Genomic DNA, 24,763 nt, shown 5'->3' on the forward strand with positions numbered 1-24,763 from the left:
TCTTGGTTGTTCAGTTGTCGGTATACTTCTTTGCAGTAGTCCGTTCTGTTCAGTATGACAGTGGCCCCTCCTTTGTCTGCTGGTTTGATGACGATACTGCGGGTGGTCTGGAGCACGGATGGCATTGCGTTGTGCTTGGGTGACGTTCGGGGCTGTCTTGTGAATGCGACTGATGAATCTGGCATTGACGTGGCTCCTGACGGCTTGAGCATACATGTCGAGTCTAGGGCAGCGGCCTTCCGGAGGGGTCCAATTCGACTTTTTCCTCTTCGGTTGCCACACCGCAGATCTCTCGGTCTGCTGTTCCGGTTCATTGGTAGCCTGCTTGGGTTCGCTGTTGGCCTCTTGGGGTCTGTGGAAGAATTCCCGGAGCCTCATTCGCCTGGTGAATTCCTCCGTGTCTGCCTCATACGCTGCAGGAAAGGATGTCCCGAAGCGTGGTACATTGGCGAGACCATGCAGACGCTGCGACAACGAATGAACGGACATCGCGCGACAATCATCAGGCAGGAATGTTCCCTTCCAGTCGGGGAACACTTCAGCAGTCAAGGGCATTCAGCCTCTGATCTCCAGGTAAGCGTTCTCCAAGGCGGCCTTCAGGACGCGCAACAACGCAGAATTGCCGAGCAGAAACTTATAGCCAAGTTCCGCACACATGAGTGCGGCCTCAACCGGGACCTGGGATTCATGTCGCATTACATTCATCCCCCACCATCTGGCCTGCGAAATCCTACCAACTGTCCTGGCTTGACGCAATTCACATCGCTTTAACCTGGGGTTACCCCATCTCTGGATCTGTAAAGATTTAATCACCTGCGAATGCTCGTGTTCCAAGCATTGTCTGGCATCTTTGAATCTGTCTATATATATGTTTCTGGAACATACCTCTTCATTCACCTGAGGAAGGAGCAGCGCTCCGAAAGCTAGTGACATCGAAACAAACCTGTTGGACTTTAACCTGGTGTTGTAAGACTTCTTATTGTAATATTAAGAAGACTCAGGAGGGGAGCACATCAAAGGAGGGGGGAATGAGGAAAGGCTGCCACACCCATTACATTGGCTGTGGTCATGGCGCAGGAACTTGAGAAATTCGGCAAACAGATGGACAGGCAGTTAGAGCGGCAGGATCTGGACATTAAGAAATCTTTCAAAATCAGTGTCGAGGAGGCTTTGGATCCGATCCATGAGCAGCTGGTGAGAACTTTGAACATGATACGAGCACAAGGTGAGACGTTGAATGGGGTGGAGGCCTTGTCACTGCACGAGGACCAATTTGCCTCGCTAGAAGCAGAATTGCTGCTGGTGGCGGACGGCAATAAAGACCTGAGAAGTCCAGATCACAGCAGCTAAACCTCAGGTTGGTGGGACTATGAGGCGGAGTGGAGGGCTCAAAACCGACCCAGTATTTTGCCAAAATGTATTCTCGATTGGTGGAAGGGGACGGCGTGGGGCCAGTGTCCATCTTAGAGGGGCCTGGGACACAGAAAACTAAAATATATTGGGTTAGAAATCGGGTAGTGGTTCGCAAGTCACTTTGCACCAGCGGTCTTGCTTGAATATTAACCCCATAGCAATTATGACGGCTTCTAAAATGGAAAAAGAAGAACTTTGAAGTTGAATTGGGCAGCTGAGTTGGTTAGCTAGGCAAACCAGATCGGACGCTAGTTTTGCTGTTTTAGAACTAAGCACTAAAATGAACGATCCTAAGGTTGAAGAAATTGTTCACATCAAACAAAAACATTGGCAAAATTAAAAATGGAGAATTTTATTTTGAAATTCCAACCGTTAGGTGATATTACACAACTAAAACCGATTGTTTATGACACCTTTTGCTAATCATTGTGATGGCTTTTCGAGTGCAGGAGGATTCATAATTTTACTCCTGGGAGAGAAAGGTAAATGTTGCCTCTTGGTTTGCAAAATTGAAAAGATACAAAGGAAGTACACTGGAGACACTTGCCCTAAATAAAGATAGATGGGTGACAGTGAGAGGGGTTGGGAGGAAGCAGTCAGTACAGGGATCCCCTGTGGTCATTCCCCTTAGTAACAAATATACCGTTTTGGATACTGTTGGCGGGGGGTGGGGGGGGAGAGAGACTTACCAGGGGTAAGCCATGGGGTACAGGTCTCTCGCACAGAGTCTGTCCCTGTTGCTCAGAAGGGAAGGGGGGAGAGGAGCACAGCATTAGTCAGTGGAGACTCCATAGTTAGGCGGATAGATAGGAGATTCTGTGGGAACGAGAGAAACTCGCGGTTGATGTGTTGCCTCCCAGGTGCCAGGGTCCGTGATGTCTCGGATCGTGTTTTCGGGATCCTTAAGGGGGAGGGGGAGCAGCCCCAAGTCGTGGTCCACATAGGTACCAACGACATAGGTAGGAAAAGGGATAGAGATGTAAGGGAGGAATTCAGGAAGCTAGGGTGGAAATTTAGATCTAGGACAGAGTTATTATCTCTGGGTTGTTACCCGTGCCACGTGCTCGCGAGACGAGGAATAGGGAGGAGAGAGGAGTTGAACTCGTGGCTACAGGGATGGTGCAGGAGGGAGGGTTTCAGATCTCTGGGTAATTGGGGCTCATTCTGGGGTCGGTGGGACCCCTACAAACGGGATGGTCTACACCTGGACCAGAGGGGTACCAATATCCTGGTGGGGAAATTTGCTAATGCTCTTCGGGAGGGTTTAAACTAGTTCAGCAGGGGCTTGGGAACCTGAATTGTAGCTCCAGTATACAGGAGGTTGAGAGTAGTGAGGTCATGAGTAAGGTTTCAAAGTTGCAGGAGTGTACTGGCAGGCAGGAAGGTGGTTTAAAGTGTGTCTTCTTCAATGCCAGGAGCATCCGGAATAAGGTGGGTGAACTTGCGGCATGGGTTGGTACATGGGACTTCAATGTTGTGGGCATTTCGGAGATATGGACAGAGCAGGGACAGGAATGGTTGTTGCAGGTGCTGGGGTTTAGATATTTCAGTAAGCTCAGGGAAGGTGGTAAAATAGGAGGAGGGGTGGCATTGTTAGACAAGGACAGTATTACGGTGGCAGAAAGGACGTTTGATGAGGACTCGTCTACTGAGGTAGTATGGGCTGAGGTTAGAAACAGGAAAGGAGAGGTCACCCTGTTAGGGGTTTTCTATAGGCCTCCAAAAAGTTCCAGAGATGTAGAGGAAAGGATTTCAAAGATGATTCTGGATAGGAGCAAAAGCAACAGGGTAGTTGTTATGGGGGACTTCAACTTCCCAAATATTGACTGGAAACGCTATAGTTCGAGTACTTTAGATGGGTCCGTTTTTGTCCAATGTGTGCAGGAGGGTTTCCTGACACAGTATGCAGATAGGCCAACGAGAGGCAAGGCCATTTTGGATTTGGTACTGGGTAATTAAATGAAAATCGCTTATTGGCACAAGTAGGCTTCAAATGAAGTTACTGTGAAAAGCCCCTAGTCGGCACATTCCGGCACCTGTTCGGGGAGGCTGTTACGGGAATTGAACCGTGCTGCTGGCCTGCCTTGGTCTGCTTTCAAAGCCAGCGATTTAGCCCTGTGCTAAACAGTAATGAACCAGGACAGGTGTTAGATTTGGAGGTAGGTGAGCACTTTGGTGATAGTGACCACAATTCGATTACGTTTACTTTCGTAATGGAAAGGGATAGGTATATACCACAGGGCAAGAGTTATATCTGGGGAAAGGCAATTATGATGCGATGAGGCAAGACGTAGGATGCATCGGATGGAGAGGAAAACTGCAGGGGATGGGCACAATGGAAATGTGGAGCTTGTTCAAGGAACAGCTACTGCGTGTCCTTGATAAGTATGTACCTGTCAGGCAGGGAGGAAGTGGTCGAGCAAGGGAACCGTGGTTTACTAAAGCAGTCGAAACACTTGTCAAGAGGAAGAAGGAGGCTTATGTAAAGATGTGACATGAAGGTTCAGTTAGGGCGCTCGAGAGTTACAAGTTAGCTAGGAAGGACCTAAAGAGAGAGCTAAGAAGAGCCAGGAGGGGACATGAGAGGTCTTTGGCAGGAAGGATCAAGGATAACCCCAAAGCTTTCTATAGATCTGTCAGGAATAAAAGAATGACTAGGGTAAGAGTAGGGCCAGTCAAGGACAGTAGTGGGAAGTTGTGCGTGGAGTCCAAGGAGATAGGAGAGGTGCTAAATGAATATTTTTTTGTCAGTATTCTCACAGGAAAAAGATAATGTTGTCGAGGAGAATACTGAGATGCAGGCTACTGGACTAGAAGGGCTTGAGGTTCATAAGGAGGAGGTGTTAGCAATTCTGGAAAGTGTGAAAATAGACAAGTCCCCTGGGCCGGATGGGATTTATCCTCGGATTCTCTGGGAAGCTGGGGAAGAGATTGCTGAGCCTTCGGCTTTGATCTTTAAGTCATCTTTGTCTCCAGGAATAGTGCCAGAAGACTGGAGGATAGCAAATGTTGTCCCCTTGTTCAAGAAGGGAAGTAGAGACAACCCCAGTAACTATAGACCAGTGAGCCTTACTTCTGTTGTGGGCAAAATCTTGGAAAGGTTTATAAGAGATAGGATGTATAATCATCTGGAAAGGAATAATTTGATTAGAGATAGTCAACACGGTTTTGTGAAGGGTAGGTCGTGCCTCACAAACCTTATTGAGTTCTTTGAGAAGGTGACCAAACAGGTGGATGAGGGTAAAGCAGTTGGTGTGGTGTATATGGATTTCAGTAAAGCGTTTGATAAGGTTCCCCACGGTAGGCTACTGCAGAAAATACGGAGGCATGGGATTCAGGGTGATTTAGCAGTTTGGATCAGAAATTGGCTAGCTGGTAGAAGACAAAGGGTGGTGGTTGATGGGAAATGTTCAGACTGGAGCCCAGTTACTAGTGGTGTACCACAAGGATCTGTTTTGGGGCCACTGCTGTTTGTCATTTTTATAAATGACCTGGAGGGCGTAGAAGGATAGAAGGATGGGTGAGTAAATTTGCAGATGACACTAAAGTCGGTGGAGTTGTGGACATTGCGGAAGGATGTTACAAGTTACAAAGGGACATAGATAAGCTGCAGCGCTGGGCTGAGAGGTGGCAAATGGAGTTTAATGCAGAAAAGCGTGAGGGGATTCATTTTGCAAGGAATAACAGGAAGACTGAGTACTGGGCTAATGGTAAGATTCTTGGCAGTGTGGATGAGCAGAGAGATCTCGATGTCCATGTACATAGATCCCTGAAAGTTGCCACCCAGGTTGAGAGGGTTGTTAAGAAGGTGTATGGTGTTAGCTTTTATTGGTAGAGGGATTGAGTTTTGGAGCCATGAGGTCATGTTGCAGCTGTACAAAACTCTGGTGCGGCCGCATTTGGAGTATTGCGTGCAATTCTGGTCGCCACATTATAGGAAGGATGTGGAAGCATTGGAAAGGGTGCCGAGATTTACCAGAATGTTGCCTGTTATGGAGGGAAGATCTTATGAGGAAAGGCTGAGGGACTTGAGGCTGTTTTCGTTAGAGAGAAGGTTCAGAGGTGACTTAATTGAGGCATACAAGAGGATCAGAGGATTGGATAGGGTGGACAGTGAGAGCCTTTTTCCTCGGATGGTGATGTCTAGCACGAGGGGACATAGCTTTAAATTGAGGGGCGATAGATACAAGACAGATGTCAGAGGTAGGTTCTTTACTCAGAGAGTAGTAAGGGCGTGGAATGCCCTGCCTGCAACAGTAGTGGACTCGCCAACACTGAGGGCATTCAAATGGTCATTGGATAGACATATGGATGATAAGGGAATAGTGTAGATGGGCTTTAGAGTGGTTTCACAGGTCGGCGCAACATCGAGGGCCGAAGGGCCTGTAGTGCGCTGTAATGTTCTATGTTTCTAACGGAGGCAGTAGAGATGGCATTTTTTATATCCAGGATGCTGACTGAAATCTTAAGTGGAACAGGGTATTCAGGAACACTACCTATAGAGTGTCACATAGACAACAAGTCCCTTTGGGAGAATGTCTACTCTACAAAATACATCAGTGTAAAATGACTACAGATTAATATAGCGAGTCTAAAACACTCCAGCATTCAAATTAGAATTGGTGTTTTAATTGCTTCTGGTGATGTGGAACAAGAGGGGCTTAGGGGGACACCCGGTGAACAGAGGGGAGTTTTTGTGCATTTTAAAAGCCTATGTGGTGATGCTGCAAGAGACTCATCCGAGGATGAAGGATCAGATGAGCCACGTGTTTCATTCAGGGTTTGATAAAAGTAGAGCTCGGGGGTGGCAATCTTGGTGGGCAAGCAGGTGAGGTTTCAGATGGAGCTGGTGGTGGATCGGGGGGGCAAATAGGTGATCGTTATGGGTACATTAGAGGGACGGCTGGTGGTACTGGTAAGCATATATGCCCCCAATTGGGATGATACGGGGTTCATGAAGAGAACGTTGGATACCATTTCTGATCTGGATGCCCATGAGTTGACAGTGGCCGGGCGGGGGGTTTGGAGCACTGTACTGGAGCCAAAGGTGGACAGGTCACACCCGCTGACCCTGCCAGGGTAGCCAAAGCGTTGGTAGGGCTCACGAGGGATGGGGGTGGACCCGTGGGAATTTGTACACTCGAGGGACCGGGTATTCATTTTTGTCCCCGGTGCACAAGGTATTCTTAAGGATGAACATTTTGGTGGTGAGAAGGCGCTGTTGGCCGCAGTTAGGAGGGCAGAGTATTCGGCAATTGTGATTTTGGATTACGTTCCGCATTGGATGGACATGGTATTGGAGAAGGGTGTAGCCCAGAAGCCAGGGTGGAGGATGGATTTGGGATTGTTGGCGGACTGGAGCTTCTGTGACAAGATAGGGAAAGTGATTAAGGAGTATTTGGGGTTCAATTGCCTGGGGGAAGTTTGGGAGGCAATCTTGTTTAAGGCCAAGGTGGATAATAAGGAGAGGGAGGAACGCCAGTGATTGACGCAAGAGATTCTGGAGGTGGATGTGAGGTATACTGGGGACCCGGAACTCCTGGTAAAGAGGAAGGAGTTGCAGGTGAGGCTTTACCTATTGTCCGTGCGTCAGCTGAGTAGGGCGAGGGGTGCTGCCTATGAGTCCGGGCAGAAGGCAGGGCTTATGCTGGCAAGTCAGCTTCATCGGGAGTCTGTGGCAAGTGAGATAGTTCGGCTGCGGGACAAGACGGGGAATTAGTGGTGGCTCCAGAACAGATTAATAAGGTGTGTGAAGAGTATTACAGAGACTTGTATAAGTCGGAGCCACCAGAAGATGAGCAGGACATGAGGGAGTTTCTGGGTGGGTTAGAGTGCCTGAGGTTGGATGAAGTGGAGAGGGCAGGGCTGGAAGAGCCAATGGGGGTGGAGGGGGTGAAAGTGGCAATCGGGAGGATGCAGGCAGGGAAGGTGGTGGAACCACATGGGTTTGTGGTTGAATTTTTAAAACAATTTAAGGATAGGCTGGCGCCATTGATTGTGGCAATGTTCGAGTAAGCGATGGTCAGGCCTCCACCTCGTTGTTGCTTAAGAAGAACACGGATCCATGGAGTGTAGGTCCTACAAGTCCATATCTCTGCTGACTGTGGACGGCAAGATATTGTCAAAGGTTCTGGCGTTATGGTTGAAGGGGTGCCTTCCGAAGGTGATTGGCGAGGACCAGATGGGGGTCATAAAGGGAAGACAGTTGCCCTCGAATGCGAGGAGGCTGTTGAATGTGATTCTTTCTCCGGCAGCGGGAAGGGAGACGGAGATGGCATTAAGTGAGGAGCAGGCGTTTGATCGGGTGGAATGGAGTTATTTGATGGCAGCGTTGGAGAAATTTGGGATTGGCCAAAGTTTGTGTTGTGGGTGCAGCTGTAAGGAGCCGATGGCGAGCATGCGCACAAGTAATATGAATTCAGGGTACTTTTCAATTCACTGGGGTACGAAGCAGGGATCCCCCCCGTCTCCCCTTCTGTTTGCATTGGCTATAGAGTCCTTGGCCATTGCGCTGAGGGGAATGGGATTGTGGAGGGGTTCGTGAGGGGAGGGGGGGGGGGGTAGAGCAGAGGGTTTCCTTATATGCTGACGATCTGCTGCTGTATATTTCACAGCCGCTTCGATGGGCAGCATAATGGCGTTGTTTCAGAAATTTGGGACATTTTCAGGGTACAAATTGAATTTAGGGAAAAGCAAGTTTTTTACGGTCTACTCTCTGGGAGTGGGAGCAGGGATGGGGGGAGCTACCATTCCGTCTGGCAGCATTTCACTTTGGGTATTTGGGGCTGCTGGCGGCCTGGGATTGGGCAGGTCTCTTGAATTTCAATTTCACTAGCTTGGTGGGGAGGGTGAAGGCTGACTTGTTGAGGTGAAAGTATCTTCCTTTGTCGTTGGCGGGCCAGGTACAAGCAGTAAAGATGAATATTTTGCCACGACTCTTGCTTGTTTCAGTGCCTGCCAGACATTTTGCCCAAGGTGTTTTTTTGTGAGGGGGTGGACAGACTGATCTCCTCATTTGTTTGGGCAGAGAAGATGGCTGGGATTAGGAAGGTGATATTGCAGAGCAGATGGCAGGAGCAGGGGCTAGGCCTCCCGAATTTGATGTATTACTACTGGGTGGTGAATGCAAAGAAGATTCAGGGATAGAATAGCGAGGTGGTGGCTTTGTGGGTAAGGATGGAGGCACGCTCTTGTAGGGAGTCAGGGTTGTGCGCGCTGGCAATGGTGTTGCTCCCGATAGCTCCAGGGAAGTATTCGGTGAGTCCTATGGTGGTGGCCACGCTGTAGATCGGGAGGCACTTTTGGCAGTGTTTTAGATTGGGAGCTGGGTCGGGGGATGCCGATTTTGGGGAATCATGGGTTCAAGTCCATGGGGGAGGATGGATGCATGGTTCTGGGGATGAGGAGAGGGCGGTTTGAGTGTTTGGAGGAGCTGAACGAGAGATTTGGGCTGGCCTTCCTGATAGCACCTGCCTCATCATTGTTGGAGACGGTGCTGTCAGCCGGGTTTTTTTTTGGAGGGGGGGGGGGGGGGGGGTTGGAGAGGGAGGGGGCTCATCTCTGGGATTGATGGAAGGATGGGGTTAAGGCAAAGTGTGTGGACCTTCAGTCATAAATGATCATCGTCCAGCTTGGAAAGGGACTATGATTAGTTCTACCTGTTCTGAGCAATTGAATGCACTCCACACAGGCAGAAGAACATTCCCCAAAGCAGAAGTCTCAGAAAGAATTCGGAGAGCTTTCAGGCACAATGTACGACCATTGGAAACTACTTTCAAACAGGGAGACATGACACACTATATGAGATGGAGTTAAGAAATGGAGAAGTCCAGGAAAACATGCGGGTACAGATGGCAAAAGAATCATTTTGCAGCATGTAAACAAGACTGTTTGGGTACACATGTCAAGAGTAGTGGGCACAGACTACAAGTTTGCAGATTTGAAAGGGGTTGTTCAAAATGCTGAGGAACCAGGTACTTCTCATGCACAAATGTTACAGAATGAGGAGGACCAGATCATGGAAATTGACAGGGTACCCGAAGAGGGACGTAGTCATTTTGATGAACCGGGCACGGCTATTTATCCTAAAGGGTGGCTGCCAAAAGTTGGCATTAAAGTTACATACTTGCCAGCTAGGGACCAGTTAGTGGAAGGATGCAACAATCACGTGGGCAGCACGGTAGCATAGTGGTTAGCACTATGACTTCACAGCACCAGGGTCCCAGGTTCGATTCCCGCGTGGGTCACTGTCTGTGTGGAGTCTGCACGTTCACCCGGTGTGCGGGTGGGTTTCCTCCGGGTGCTCCGGTTTCCTCCCAGTCAAGATGTGCAGGTTAGGTGGATTGGCCATGCTAAATTGCCCTTAGGTTAAATGGGGTTGCAGGGTTACAGGAATAGGTGTGAGGTTAGGTGGGGTGCTCTTTCCAAGAGCCGGTGCGGACACGATGGGCCAAATGGCCTCCTTCTGCACTGTAAATGCTATGATCACTGCTAGAGCAGGGAAGGCCACTGGAAAATAAGGTTGGATATATGAAATGGTGGGGTGAGGCCCATAGATTGGGAACATGAAGTACAAAAATGGAGAGCGCAGAAACGTAGTGACAGTTCGGAGAGCGGGTTTGGCAGTGAACCTGCCATAGGGAGAGATGAAGGGCAGTTAACAGAACATCTCACATTAGGATGAGGAGGTCAAGCAATAGCAGTTTTGAATGAGAGGGTTAGTGGGCGCCAGAGGTGATTGGGTTACGCGTTGTTCCCTCGGGGGACGCCACTCACCAGGGAAGTTCGTAGGCGGTCGGTGCTATTCGGCCGCCAGCGCTAGAGGACGCGGCCTCCTGGTCTTTGTCCGGCTCGGGCCCAGCGCTGCTGCCGCTCGCGCTCTCTGCCGGCTCCATGGTTTCCCCCTTCCCCCCCTCTTCCCGCGCGATGCGTCGTGCGTCACCACGTAAGGCGGGCTGCCCGTACGTCACCGCCTCCTCCAATTGGTCAATGGCTTCCGAACCGAACGCAATAAAAAGCTCCGATTGTTGAGATATTTTAAAATTAACCCGCCAGCGCTAAATCGGAGAATCTCCGATTTCACGCCAGAATTAATCCCTCCGTGTTTCCCGATCTTTTGGACCCGCCAGCGTCGCAGCAAGCGTTTCGCCAACGATACCCTCACTTGTTGTCAAGAGTCTCCCTTGTATTGTTTGCAGCCTGGTCGGGGCTGGTCCTCCAACGCTCCGGTCCTCCAGTGCCGGCGAGCCTGATGTGCGCGCGCACCGCCCGGGCTGCCGCCAGGGGCAAGAGAGAAGTCGGTTGGAAACCAATGTGAAAGCTCGAGCGAGTCAGTACTCGGGGCGGATCGTCATCTCCTTCCCCCTCATCGCCTTGTTGCTGTTTCCTCATCCCCCCCCCCCCTCCCCCCTCCCTAAAGTTTCCTCCATGTCTTAAATTTCACCTCTTTGCTGATGAAAGAAAGTGAGGAAAAGTTTTCGACCAAGCAAGGAAAAAGGGAAGCCGCGCAGGTAAGCAGCAAGGCGCTGGGCGGGCTGTTTGATCTGTGATTGTCGTGTTTGTATGTGCCTGTGTGTTGGGAATAGTTAGATAAGTACCCCCACCCCCTTTCCTACCCTCTTGAACTACCAGCCACACTTAGAAAATACACCTGTGTTCACCTGGTTTAGTTCCCTGCTGCCTTCTGCACTAGGGCAGCTCACAGCTTTCGAGGTTCCTGCAGGTCCCTAAATTCTCAACAATCCTTCTTACTTCCTGAACTTGAACCCATCCTCGAAGCTAATGTATTTATATATATATATATATATGTGTCCACAAAAGCCACCTTCTCTGAGGAACAACTACCAGGGCATGGCTTGTACCTGATCTTTATCACTTTTGTTATCCTTTTGAAACACAGTCAAGTTCTTTTTCTGCAAATTGTTGATCCCAAGTTGAAGATATATTACAAATCCTAATGGTTATAGAAGTCCCGGAAGTTAGTTGCTGTTAGCTTTATAAAGTAGTTGATTGATACCTTTTAAAGCATGTATTAAAGAAAGCTTCACAGGAATATGATTGTATTATTTGGTTTGGACACACAACACTTCAAGTGTAAAGTCCAGAGGGATTAAATTTCAGTTGGCAGGCTGTCAAAATACACCGCCTGCTAATGGTGTCTGCTAAGTTGTTGATCAGCTTTGTCCTGTGAAGATTTTGTTGCATTTAAAATTCACTAGTTTAAATAAAAAATCAAAGTTTAAACAATGAAACATCTTGTAAGGTAGTGTGGCTGATATTTGGAATTTATCTTGTATTTTAAGGTAGTTGCCCGCTTGATTGCCACCCCTTCCAGTAACATTCACTTCCTGAACCACCGACACACCATAGCAGTAGTGTGTGCCATCTACAAGATGCCCTGCAGGAACACACCATCCTGACTTGGAAATATATTGCTGTTCCTTCACAGTCACTGGGTCAAAATCTGAGATTTCCATCCCTAACAGCACTGTGGGTGTAACCACACCACATGATCTGCAGTGGTTCAAGAAGGCAGATCACCACCACCTTCTCAAGGGCAGTTAGGGATGGGCAACAAATGTTTGCCTAACCAGCAGCACCCACATCCTGTTAATATGAATTTTAAAAAATAGGAGTTCTTGGTATCTCAGCAGATTTGGATAGTTTTGAATTTCAAGATTTAAGTTTGAAGTTGACCTCACCAGCATATCTCAGTCAGGAGTTTGCAATGTAATGCAATGACTACACATACACATTATAACAATGAGATGCCCTGTTGTACAAACAGGATATAGTAGTCTTCAATTTAATCCTCACTTTTGCACCAATCTTTTGAAAGATGAACTGCACAGTGGCACTGCTACCTCACAGTGCCAGGGACTCTGGGTTGATTCCTGCTTTGGGTGACTGTGTGGAGTTTCCATGTTCTCCTCACATGTGCATGGGTTTCCTCCCACAATCCAAAGATGTGCAGGTTAGGTGGGTTGGCCATGCTAAATTGTCCCTTAGTGTCCAAAGGTTAAGTTGGGTTATGGGGGTTGGGGGGTGCTCAGCAGGATACTCTTTCGGGGGGTCAGTGCAGACCCAATGGGTTTTATGGCCTCTTTCTGCACTGTCGGGATTTATGGATTAACACCAAGATGGGGCCAGAAACAAATTCATCTACTTTATTACACAATGTGATTTGCAAAATAACTTTACATCAGTCTTTGTGTTTAAAATGAAAAAATCCGGACTGACCCTTTCAGCAGATTAAAACCAAGCGTACTTTTCTTAAGTAGTCTTTTACTCTAAATCCTGATCGTGTAGCCTAGATTGGGTTGGTTTACCTCCTCCCTCTTGCCTCACCTACCATTTTTGGGGGACTGACTCTGAAGCTGTTTTGTTCTTCATTTGTCCCCCATGTTCACAGGAAGGAGATGGGTGGATTGGCCATACTAAATTTCCCCTTAAGGTGTGCAGATTAGGTGGGGTTACGGAGATAAACTGGGCGAGTGGGCCGAGGTAGGGTGCTCTTTCAGAAGGTCGGTGCAGACCCGATGGGCCGAATGGCCTCCTCCTGCACTGTAGGAATTCTTTGGGTTGGTGGGACTTTTGTTTCCTCCCACGGCCAGGGGAACTCTGTGTTTTTAAATTGACTTTAACAGCTGTTAATGACAGAGAATTTTATATATTCAAAGAATATCTATTTAAGAATGTTTTTCTAAACCCCCTTAATTTGTCTTGCTGTCCATTGGATACGGTCAGCCGCTGTTTACTTTGTCTTGCTGCCCACTGGAAAGGGTCGGCCGCTGTTTACTTTTGTATATCCTTAAGCATTCTGATGATGCCTGTGAGTCATGTTTTTGCTTTTTCTCATAGACCAGGAAAAGGCCAGATTTAACTCTTTATTTCTGCTTTGTTGGTTGATTTCAACCTTGATAGTGCAGAGGTCGTGCCTTTTGTTCCCAGGGTTAACAGTTAAGCTTTCCATCTCCGATTACTCTCGAGTGACTCCTACTGGGTGCACTTTTTAGGCTATCAACCAAGGAAGTCTTGAACTGGCTCTGATGCCCCTGTAGTTAAATATCCTGTGGGTATGTCTAAATAATGCTCACTTGTATAGCGTGCATCAAGGAATGTGCCTATGGAACCTTTCTCCAGGAAGGGCTAAACCGATAGGAGACCAGGGAGGAACGAAAACAGATGAAGAGAAGGTGGTGAGGGCAAAACGCGACAGGGCAAAGGTGCTTTCAAAAGGAAATGACGTGTTTCCCTTTGCTTTTCTTGCACCCCTCCCTACCAAAAACGATTTTCCCATTTGCTATGGGTTGTACAACGTTACTTACATTTCAGTGCAGGATTATTTCACTGCACTCTTTCAACTAAACTGTTTTCTTAAATTTGTTCTGGGGATGTGGGCATTGCTGGCTGGGACAGAATTTATTACCAATCTCTAAATGCCGTTGAACTGGTTTGCATGGACAGTGTTTTTCAAACATTTTATCAGGCCGACCTTCACGACCCACCATTTTCTCTTGCCTTTAATGCGAGATCTCAACGTAAACTAGCAAGGTTGCAAAATCTGAAACGTCTGTACTTTCATCCAGTTGTATTGAGAACTCCTGCGCTGATTTTAAATGAGAAATAAGCTGGGCTTCTAAATTCTCAGCAATATCACAAATTCGGCGAGCCACTGTGTTATCGCTAAGTGGGATACATTTCACTGTTTCAATGAACCTCTCATCTATGACCATAAGAATTTTATCTAATGCAGCAGGGAGAATTAATCTCTCTTCTACAGTGTGGGGCATTTTCTCTTTGGCTGCGCGGTAAGCTACCAACAGGCTAATTGTATTTTGTCGTTAAATGTAACATTTCTGCTGAGGACTTCAGCTGACGATTTAAGTTCTTGTTGCATTCTTTGAAAAAAATCAAGAGGTTTGTCCTCAAACTTGCCATGCTTAATCTTCAAATGTCTTTGGAATTTGTTGAATCCAAACTTTCTGTTGTGGATTCTCCTGAACAGCTCACACCACCACTGGTTTGTCCCGCTGTGAATTCTCCTGAACCACTCTCTCCAGCAGGTTTAGTTGTGAGATCCTGGCCTGTTTGTGTTTCTGGCCCTCTCTTCCTTATTACAAAACGGTCCATTTTAAATTTTACAGTCCTGCTGCTTGTTTGCTGCTGAGAAAATGGAGGAATCGCAATCGCGCCCAAGGCACGTGATGTCAGAGTTCGGGGCGCGTGACCTGTTCTCTGCCTTGCTTCAGGCAGGAAGATTGAATTGAATTTTTAACAAAACCTTCTCCTGGGTCAGTGGGCTGACATCAGGAGGAGGCAGAGTTTATCTCTGGACGCCGGGCATGCGCACTGATGAGCGGACACACATGCACAGTGCGCTGTCATTTTTAAAGCCGCTTCCAGCTGACATTGTTAAAAGCCGGCTTCTGCGGCCATTGCGCCTAAATTCCCGCGATTCGGAACGCCGCGATGGATGGCTCCGCGACCTTCCTGACACCCGCCCATGACCCATCCGTGGGTCGTGACCCCCACTTTGAAAATGCCTGTGCTAGGCCATTTCCGAGGACAGTTAAGAGTTAACCACATTGCTGTGGATCTGAAGTCACAGGTAAAGATGGCAGATTTCCTTCTCTAAAGGATATTATTGGACCAGGTGGGTTTTTACAAAAATTGACAATGGTTGCATGATTGTCATTAGACTTTTAATTCCGGATTTTCATTGAATTCAAATTTTGCCACCTGCCATGGTGGGATTCGAACCCTGGTTCCCCAGAGCATTATACTGTGTCTCTGGATTAGTAGTCCAGTGGCAATACCACTATGCCACCACCTCCCTAAATTGCTAAAACCAAATTGGTGCTCTCCTTCAGGCTGTTTGATATTCATAGGAAATATCTCTGTGACACGTTATAGAAATATCTCTATGACACATTATAGAAATCTCTAACATGTTCCTGCCTGGAGTTGCTACCTAAACCTGCCCCTTTCTTCTAATGCAGACTCCACTCCCATCTCCCCACATTTGTCAATCATGTCTTCAGTCATGTATGGTCCATCCTCCAGAGTTTCCTCTGTTTCTTTAAGAGCCTTCTTATAACCTGATAGCTCTTTGAATAAGATTTTGATCACCCCCTCCTAAAATCTCCTCTTTTAGGTCAGCATTTGCATGCCTGAGTTGTACCTTGGGATGTATTTTTTATGTTAAAGGCACTATAGAACATAGAACAATACAGCGCAGTACAGGCCCTTCGGCCCACGATGTTGCACCGAAACAAAAGCCATCTAACCTACACTATGCCATGAACAGAAGTTATCGCACTGGCATATTTCCTGTCTGCAAACCATAGATTCTATTTTCTTTTAACAAATGTTTTATTGAGGTAATTCTTTGGCATTTTAACAGCAACAAAATCAACAATATTCATAAGAAAAATATATACATAGTGCAAATTCCACCACCCTCTCCCGCAGGTCTTGCCATTACTTTCCCCCTAACCTACGCTAACCTTAAACCCCCCCCCCCCCCCCCCCTTTCTGCTGACGATTAGTTCTCTGCGAGGAAGTCGACGAATGGTTGCCACCTCCGGGCGAACCCCAGCAGAGGCCCTTTCATGGCAAACTTAATTTTCTCCAGGCAGAGGAAGCCTGCCATGTTTGAAAGCCAGGTCTCTGATTTCGGGGGCTTTGAGTCCCTCCATGCCAGCAATATACTCCTCCGGGCTACCAGGGAAGCAAAGGTCAGAACGTCCGCCTCTCTCTCCTCCTGGATTCCTGGGTCCTACGGAACCCCAAAAATCGCCACCTCCGGACTCATTGCCACCGTCATATTTAATACCTTGGACATGGTGTCGGCAAACCCCTGCCAAAACCCCCTCAGTTTTGGACATGCCCAGGGAGGGATGTTTGGATGGGGTGGTGTTTGTGCAGTTTGTCCAGGAAGCTATTCTAACACTGTATGTAGATTGTCCGACCAGAGGGGAGGCCATATTGGATTTGGTACTTGGTAATGAACCAGGGCAAGTGATAGATTTGTTAGTGGGGGAGCATTTTGGAGATAGTGACCACAATTCTGTGACTTTCACTTTAGTAATGGAGAGGGATAGGTGCGTGCAACAGGGCAAGGTTTACAATTGGGGGAAGGGTAAATACGATGCTGTCAGACAAGAACTGAAGTGCATAAGTTAGGAACATAGGCTGTCAGGGAAGGACACAAGTGAAATGTGGAACTTGTTCAAGGAACAGATACAATGTGCCCTTGATATGTATGTCCCTGTCAGGCAGGGAAGAGATGGTCGAGTGAGGGAACCATGGTTGACAAGAGCGGTTGAATGTCTTGATAAGAAGAAGGAGACTTATGTAAGGCTGAGGAAACAAGGTTCAGACAGGGCGCTGGAGGGATACAAGATAGCCAGGAGGGAACTGAAGAAGGGGATTAGGAGAGCTAAGAGAGGGCATGAAAAATCTTTGGCGGGTAGGATCAAGGAAAACCCCAAGGCCTTTTACACATATGTGAGAAATATGAGAATGACTAGAGCGAGGGTAGGTCCGATCAAGGACAGTAGCGGGAGATTGTGTGTTGAGTCTGAAGAGATAGGAGAGGTCTTGAACGAATACTTTTCTTCAGTATTTACGAATGAGAGTAGCCATATTGTTGGAGAGGACAGTGTGAAACAGACCGGTAAGCTCGAGGAGATACTTGTCAGGAAGGACGATGTGTTGGGCATTTTGAAAAACTTGAGGATAGACAAGTCCCCCGGGATTGACGGGATATATCCAAGGATTCTATGGGAAGCAAGAGATGAAATTGCAGAGCCGTTGGCAACAAACTTTTTTTGTCCTCACTGACAACAGGGGTGGTACCAGGGGATTGGAGAGTGGCGAATATTGTGCCCCTGTTCAATAAAGGGAATAGGGATAACCCTGGGAATTACAGGCCAGTTAGTCTTACTTCGGTGGTAGGCAAAGTAATGGAAAGGGTACTGAGGGATAAGATTTCTGAGCATCTGGAAAGACACTGCTTGATTAGGGATAGTCAGCACGGATTTGTAAGGGGTAGGTCTTGCCTCACAAACCTTATTGAATTATTTGAGGAGGTGACAAGCATGTGGATGAAGGTAAAGCAGTGGATGTAATGTACATCGATTTTAGTAAGGCATTTGATAAGGTTCCCCATGGTAGGCTTATGCAGAAAGTAAGGAGTGTTGCTCTTTTTAGCCTTAGTTTATTAGCTCTGATTACGTCACCTTTGCTCACGAGTTGCCAGGTATCTTTCTGATACCGCCACGTGGTTCAAGTTCAAGTTATGATTAATAAGTCAGCACACCGCTTAGTAAGATTGAAATCAACGGTCATTTATTATATACAACAAGTAATGTTTATACAATAATCCTACTATCTATATAGAAACCTATCACTACTGGCCAATACTTAACTTTAGGAAGAGCCCACCAGGTCAGGGAAACGAATGGCTTATTGAATCGGATCTGGCCCGCAGGATTCAAAAGGCTGATACAGGTCGATGGCTAGGAGTCTTTATCGGATAGCGATCGCTGGATTCAAACTTACAGTTGCTGGTTGATGTTCTTGCGAAGGTCTCGAGCAGGCGAAGAAGGGAGAGAGAGAGAGAGAGAGATCTGAACTTGGCCCCTCACTTTATAGGGCCCAGGGGCTTCCCGCCTCCCGGGGCGGCCCTTGACCCTGAGTCCCAAGTGATTGGACTTGTTCCCAATCACTGGGTTCGATACGTCCAATTGCGAGGCGATTCCCCGATCGGGGGGTGGTTGTTCACCTGCCTTTGTTTCGGCCACTGCAGGCGCCGACAGGTCTGGCCCGGTATTCAATTGCTAATATGTTGCAATTGTTTCCAGGATAGCTGATTAAACTGCAGATGTCTGGGTTGATGGGCTGCTAATAGTCCTGAGTATCGATGTGGGCCGACTTCCCCAGAGCCGAATCTGATATTCTGCCTGCAGCTGTCCGTTTGTGTCTTGTTACCTGCTTTTCCCATCAGCCTTTCCGGTTAGCCATTTTAAATCGGGTTTTGGCCAAATTAATCGGGATGCAGCCATTTTACGTGGCTACAGGAGGCATGGGATAGTGGAAAATTTGGCCAGTTGGATAACGAACAGGCTAACCAATAGAAGTCAGAGAGTGGTGGTGGATGGTAAATATTCAGCCTGGAGCACAGTTACCAGTGGCGTACCGCAGGGATCAGTTCTGGGTCCTCTGCTGTTTGTGATTTTCATTAATGACTTGGATAAGGGAGTTGAAGGGTGGGTCAGTAAATTTGCAGACGATACGAAGATTGATGGAGTTGTGGATCGCGAGGAGGGCTGTTATCGGCTGCAAAGAGACATAGATAGGATGCAGAGCTGTGCTGAGAAGTGGCAGGTGGAGTTTAACCCTGAAAAGTGTGAGGTTGTCCATTTTGGAAGGACAAATATGAATGCGGAATACAGGGTTAACGGTAGAGTTCTTGGCAATGTGGAGGAGCAGAGAGATCTTGGGGTCTATGTTCATACATCTTTGAAAGTTGCCACTCAAGTGGATAGAGCTGTGAAGAAGGCCTATGGTGTGCTAGCGTTCATTAGCAGAGGAATTGAATTTAAGATCCGTGAGGTGATGATGCAGCTGTACAAACCTTAGTAAGGCCACATTTGGAGTACTTGTGTGCAGCTCATTTTAGGAAGGATGTGGAAGCTTTGGAAAAGGTGCAAAGGAGATTTACCAGGATGTTGGCTGGAATGGAGAGTAGGTCTTACGAGGAAAGGTTGAGGGTGCTAGGCCTTTTCTCATTAGAATGGAGAAGGATGAAGGGCGACTTGATAGAGGTTTATAAGATGATCAGGGGAATAGATAGAGTAGACAGTCAGAGACTTTTTCCCCGGGTGGAACAAACCATTACAAGGGGACATAAATTTAAGGTGAATGGTGGAAGATATAGGGGGGATGTCAGAGGTAGGTTCTTTACCCAGAGAGTAGTGGGGGCATGGAATGCACTGCCTGTGGAAGTATTGAGTCGGAAACATTAGGGACCTTCAAGCGGCTATTGGATAGGTACATGGATTACGGTAGAATGATGGGGTGTAGATTAATTTGTTCTTAATCTAGGACAAAAGTTCGGCACAACATAGTGGGCCGAAGGGTCTGTTCTGTGCTGTATTTTTCTATGTTCTCTGTTTTTCTATGTTCTATGTGGACATGGTTCGTTGGCCCCCCCCTGCACACTTTGCACCCCTATCCTCCACCCCAAAGAACCTGCTCATCCGGGCCACTATCATGTGAGCCGGGTGAACAACCTTAAATTGGATCAGGCTGAGCCTGGCACATGTTGCGGTAGCATTGACCCTTCCTCACGCGTCCGCCAGCAGCCCTCCTCAATCTCTCCCCCAGCTCCTCCTCCCACTTTCGCTTCAGCTCCTTAGTTTGCGCCTCCTCCGAACCCATAAGCTCTTTATATATGTCCGAGACTCTCCCCTCCCCTATCCATCCTCTAGAGACCACCCTATCCTGAATCCCCCTTAGCGGTAAGAGTGGGAAGGTTGACTTCCGGGTGCGGCGATGACCAGCTAAGTCGCACGTTTCGGCACCTCCCGTTGAAACGGTCTTTTGGGCTCTTATTAAGAGCCCCAACGGCAATTTTTAACGGCCAAAATCATTGTGCGGTGAAATAGGAGGGAATCCCCCCGGATAAATATGGATAAAGGAGAGGATAGCGGCCGGATTGCAGTGGATCCACTGGAGCAGCGGCAAGGAAGGGAAGCTCGAAGCAAGATGGCGTTGGAAGGTGGCTGTTCGGGATGGGGCCCGGAGCAACAAGAGTTCCTGCGGCGCTGTGTGGAAGAGCTGAAGAAGGAGGTGTTGCCCCCGATGCTACAGGCGATTGAAGGGCTAAAGGAGGCGCAGAGGACCCAGGAGTTGGAGCTTCGGGTCGTGAAGGCAAAGGCTGCGGAGAATGAGGATGAAATACAGGGCCTGGTGGTAAAGACAGAGACGCACGAGGCACAGCACAAAAGATGTGTGGAGAGGTTGGAAGCCCTGGAGAATAACTCGAGGAGGAAGAATTTAAGAGTCTTGGGTCTTCCCGAAGGCACAGAGGGGGCGGACGTCGGGGCATATGTGAGCACGATGCTTCACTCGCTAATGGGATCGGAGGCCCCGACGGTCCCTTTGGAGGTGGAGGGAGCTTACCGAGTTCTGGCGCGAAGACCAAAGGCAGGAGAAATACCTCGAACCATAGTGGTGAGGTTTCACCGCTACAATGACAGAGAAATGGTTCTAAGATGGGCGAAGAAAACTCGGAGCTGCAGGTGGGAGAACGCGGTGATCCGCGTGTACCAGGATTGGAGTGCGGAGGTGGCGAGAAGGAAGGCAAGTTTCAACCGGGCCAAGGCGGTGCTCCACAAAAAGGTTAAATTTGGAATGTTGCAGCCGGCGAGACTGTGGGTCACACACCAAGGGAAGCACCACTTCTTTGAGACGGCAGAAGAGGCGTGGACATTCATTGTGGACGAGAAGCTGGAATAGTCTGGCGAGAGAAAAAGCTTCTGTAATAAAGTGGTGGGGTGATTATGTGGGACGAGGAAGGGGAAGGGGGGGGGGGGGGATTTTTTCAATTTTGTAACTTTTCTCTTTTCCCCTCGTGGGGTGGGGGGGGGGGGAGTATGGGGAACTGTGGGCGCCGGTGGGAAGGAAAGGGGAAGTAGAAGGGAACTGCGCCATCAGGGGCGGGGCCGAGTGGGAAACGTGGGCTTTGCTCCCGCGCTATGGTAATTGTGGCGAGAACGGGGACGCAGGAAGGAGGGGGCCTCACACAATGAGGGGCCGAGGACAAACGGGGGAAGCCGAGGTCAGCCAGAGTTTGCTGACTTCTGGGAGCAACAGGGGGGTGCAACTAAGCTAGAAAGGGATCTAGTGGGGGGTGGGGGGGAGAGTTAACTGGGTTGCTGCTGCTAAGGGGAAGGGGGAGCTGTTATGGGGCGGGGTGGTCGGGACGGGAGAGCACCGTCGGTGGGATATACAGGTAAGTGGGAACCGGGTGAGGAGCTGGGTTAGAAAAGGGGATGGCTAGTCGACATGGGGGGGGGGGGGGGGGGGGTAGGGGGGTAAAGAGCCCCCCAACCCGGCTGATCACGTGGAACCTGAGAGGGCTGAATGGGCCGATTAAAAGGGCACGGGTACTCGCACACCTAAAGAACTTAAAGGCAGATGTGGTCATGTTGCAGGAGACGCACTTGAAACTGGCAGATCAGGTTAGACTACGTAAAGGATGGGTGGGGCAGGTGTTCCATTCGGGCTTAGATGCGAAGAATAGGGGGGTGGTTATCTTAGTGGGGAAACGGGTACAGTTTGAGGCAAAGACCATAGTGGCGGACAGTGGGGGTAGATTGCAAGGGGAGGCGGTGGTTCTGGTGAACGTATACGTCCCGAACTGGGATGATGCAAACTTCATGAAGCGTATGCTGGGGCGTATCCCGGACCTGGAGGCGGGAAAGCTGGTAATGGGGGAGACTTCAATACGGTGCTTGATCCAGGGCTGGACCGGTCTAGGTCCAAGAACGGGAGGAGGCCGGCAGCGGCCAAGGTGCTTAAGGACTTCATGGAGCAGATGGGACGAGTAGACCCCTGGAGATTTATTAGGCCTAGGAGTAAGGAGTTTTCATTTTTCTCCCATGTTCACAAGGTATATTCACGGATAGACTTTTTTGTCCTGCGAAGGGCACTGATTCCGAAGGTGACAGGGACGGAGTACACGGCCATAGCCATTTCGGACCACGCTCCACATTGGGTAGATCTGGAGATAGGAGAGGAAAAAGGACAGCATCCACTCTGGAGAATGGACATGGGCTTATTGGCGGATGAGGGGGTGTGTCTAAGGGTGAGGGGGTGTATCGAAAGGTACTTGGAGCTTAATGACAACGGAGAGGTTCAGGTGGGAGTGGTCTGGGAGGCGTTGAAGGCGGTGGTCAGAGGGAACTGATATCCATAAGGGCACATAAAGGGAAGCAAGAGAGCAAAGCAAGGGAGCGACTGTTGAGAGAACTTCTGAGGGTAGACAGGCAATATGCAGAGGCTCCGGAGGAGGGGACCTGTACAGGGAAAGACAAAGGCTACATATGGAATTTGACCTGCTGACCACGGGCAAGGCAGAAGCACAGTGGAGGAGGGCACAGGGTGTACAGTATGAGTATGGAGAGAAGGCGAGCCGGTTACTGGCCCAACAACTGAGGAAGAGGGAGCGGCGAGGGAGATAGGTGGGGTGAGGGATGAGGAAGGTGAGATGGAAGCGGAGAGGGTGACGGGGTGTTTAAGGCATTCTTCGAGAGGCTGTCTAAGGCTCAGCCCCCGGAAGGGAAGGAGGGAATGATGCATTTCCTAGATCGGCTGGAATTCCCGAAGGTGGAGGAGCAGGAGAGGGCGGGACTGGGAGCACGGATTGAGGTGGAGGAGGTGGTAAAGGGGATTGGGAGCATGCAGGCGGGGAAGGCCCTGGGACCGGATGGGTTCCCGGTGGAATTTTATCGGAAATACATGGACCTACTGGCCCCGCTTTTGACGAGAACCTTTAATGAGGCCAGGGAGAGGGGGAAGTTGCCCCGACTATATCGTTACTCTTAAAGAAGGAAAAAGACCCGCTGCAGTGTGGGTCTTACAGGCCTATTTCCCTCCTGAATGTAGATGCTAAGCTCCTGGCCAAGGTGATGGCGACAAGGATAGAGGATTGTGTCCCGGGGGTGGTCCACGAGGATCAAAACTGGGTTCGTTAAGGGGGAGGACAGCTGAACACGAATATACGGAGGCTGCTAGGGGTGATGATGATGCCCCCCTGCTGGAGGCGGAGATAGTGGTGGCGATGGACGCTGAGAAAGCATTTGACAGAGTGGAGTGGGACTACCTATGGTAAGTGTTGAGGAGATTTGGTTTTGGAGAGGGGGTTTATTGGATGGGTACAGCTGCTTTATAGGGCCCCGGTGGCAAGTGTGATCACGAACAGGCAGAGGTCCGACTACTCCCATCTTTATAGAGGGACAAAACAGGGGTGTCCCCTGTCCCCGTTACTGTTTGCATTGGCGATTGAGCCGCTGGCCATAGCACTGAGGGGGCCTCTAGGAAGTGGAGGGGAGGAGAACACCAGGTATCATTGTATGCAGAATGATCTATTGCTGTATGTTGCGGACCCAGTGGAGGGGATGCCTTGAGATAATGCGGACACTCAGGGAATTTGGGGAATTTTCGGGGAACAAATTGAATATGGGGGAGAGTGAGTTGTTTGTGGTGCATCCGGGGAGCAGAGCAGGGGAATAGATGATTTACCGCTGAGGAGGGTAATAAGAGATTTCCGGTACTTAGGGATCCAGATAGCCAGGAGCTGGGGAACCCTACAATAGGCTTAATTTAACACGATTGGTGGAACAGATGGAGAAGGATTTTAAGAGATGGGACATGGTGTCCCTGTCACTGGTGGGTAGGGCGCAGGCGGTCAAAATGGTAGTCCTCCCAAGATTTCTTTTTGTGTTCCAGTGCCTCCCGGTGATGGTTACGAGGGCTTTTTCAAAAAAATTGAGAAGAGTGTTCTGAGCTTTGTGTGGGCTGGGAAGACCCCGAGAGTGAGGAGGGGGTTTTTGCAGCGTAGCAGGGATAGGGGGGGACTGGCACTGCCGAGCTTAAGTGATTATTATTGGGCCGCCAATATCTCAATGGTGTGTAAGTGGATGGGAGAAGGGGAGGGAGCGGCGTGGAAGAGACTGGAAATGGCGTCCTGTAAAGGAACCAGCCTACAAGCATTGGCGACTGCGCCGTTGCCGTTCTCCCCGAAGAAATACACCACAAGTCCAGTGGTGGTGGCAACGCTGAAAATTTGGGGGCAGTGGAGACGGCATAAGGGAATGACAGGTGCCTCGGTGCGGTCCCCGATAAGGAATAATCATAGGTTTGTCCCGGGGAGAATAGATGGGGGATTTAGAACATAGCAGGGATTGTGCAACTGAGGGATCAGTTCCTAGACTGGACGTTTGCGAGGTCTGGGAGCGCTGACGGAAAAATACGGGTTGCCCCAGGGGAATGCATTTCGGTATATGCAATGAGGGCTTTTGTGAGGCAACAGGTGAGGGAATTTCTGCAGCTCCCCGACGCAGGAGGTGCAGGATAGAGTGATCTCAGGGACATGGGTGGGGGAGATGGGAGGGTGTCAGATATATACAGGGAAATGAGAGGACGAGGGGGAGATCATGGTGGATGAGCTGAAGGGAAAATGGGAAGAAGAGCTGGGGGAAGAGATCGAAGAGGGGCTGTGGGCAGATGCCCTACGCAGGGTAAAACTCTTCGTCCTCGTGTGCCAGGCTTAGCCTGA

The 24,763-nt window shown here is 49.1% G+C and overlaps 2 protein-coding genes across 4 annotated transcripts in view; one reads left to right on the forward strand and one right to left on the reverse strand.

Annotated features, from left to right (window-relative positions):
* The window catches only part of rfc2 (replication factor C (activator 1) 2), a 77,712-nt gene extending 67,234 nt beyond the window's left edge, over positions 1-10,478 (reverse strand). The window contains exon 1 of the mRNA XM_072469186.1: positions 10,189-10,478. Within this exon, the coding sequence (XP_072325287.1) occupies positions 10,189-10,307 (119 nt within the window). The 5' untranslated portion in view covers positions 10,308-10,478. The remainder of the gene's footprint in view (positions 1-10,188) is intronic.
* Positions 10,479-10,655: 177 nt separating this feature from the next.
* LOC140386660 (E3 ubiquitin-protein ligase rififylin-like) overlaps positions 10,656-24,763 on the forward strand; it is a 147,288-nt gene continuing 133,180 nt past the window's right edge. For all 3 annotated transcript variants that reach the window (XM_072469190.1, XM_072469187.1, XM_072469191.1), the window contains exon 1: positions 10,656-10,922. The gene's annotated coding sequence lies outside the window, so the exon portion shown is untranslated. The remainder of the gene's footprint in view (positions 10,923-24,763) is intronic.

Source organism: Scyliorhinus torazame, chromosome 12 (assembly GCF_047496885.1).
Source record: "Scyliorhinus torazame isolate Kashiwa2021f chromosome 12, sScyTor2.1, whole genome shotgun sequence".
Lineage (NCBI taxonomy): Eukaryota > Metazoa > Chordata > Chondrichthyes > Carcharhiniformes > Scyliorhinidae > Scyliorhinus > Scyliorhinus torazame.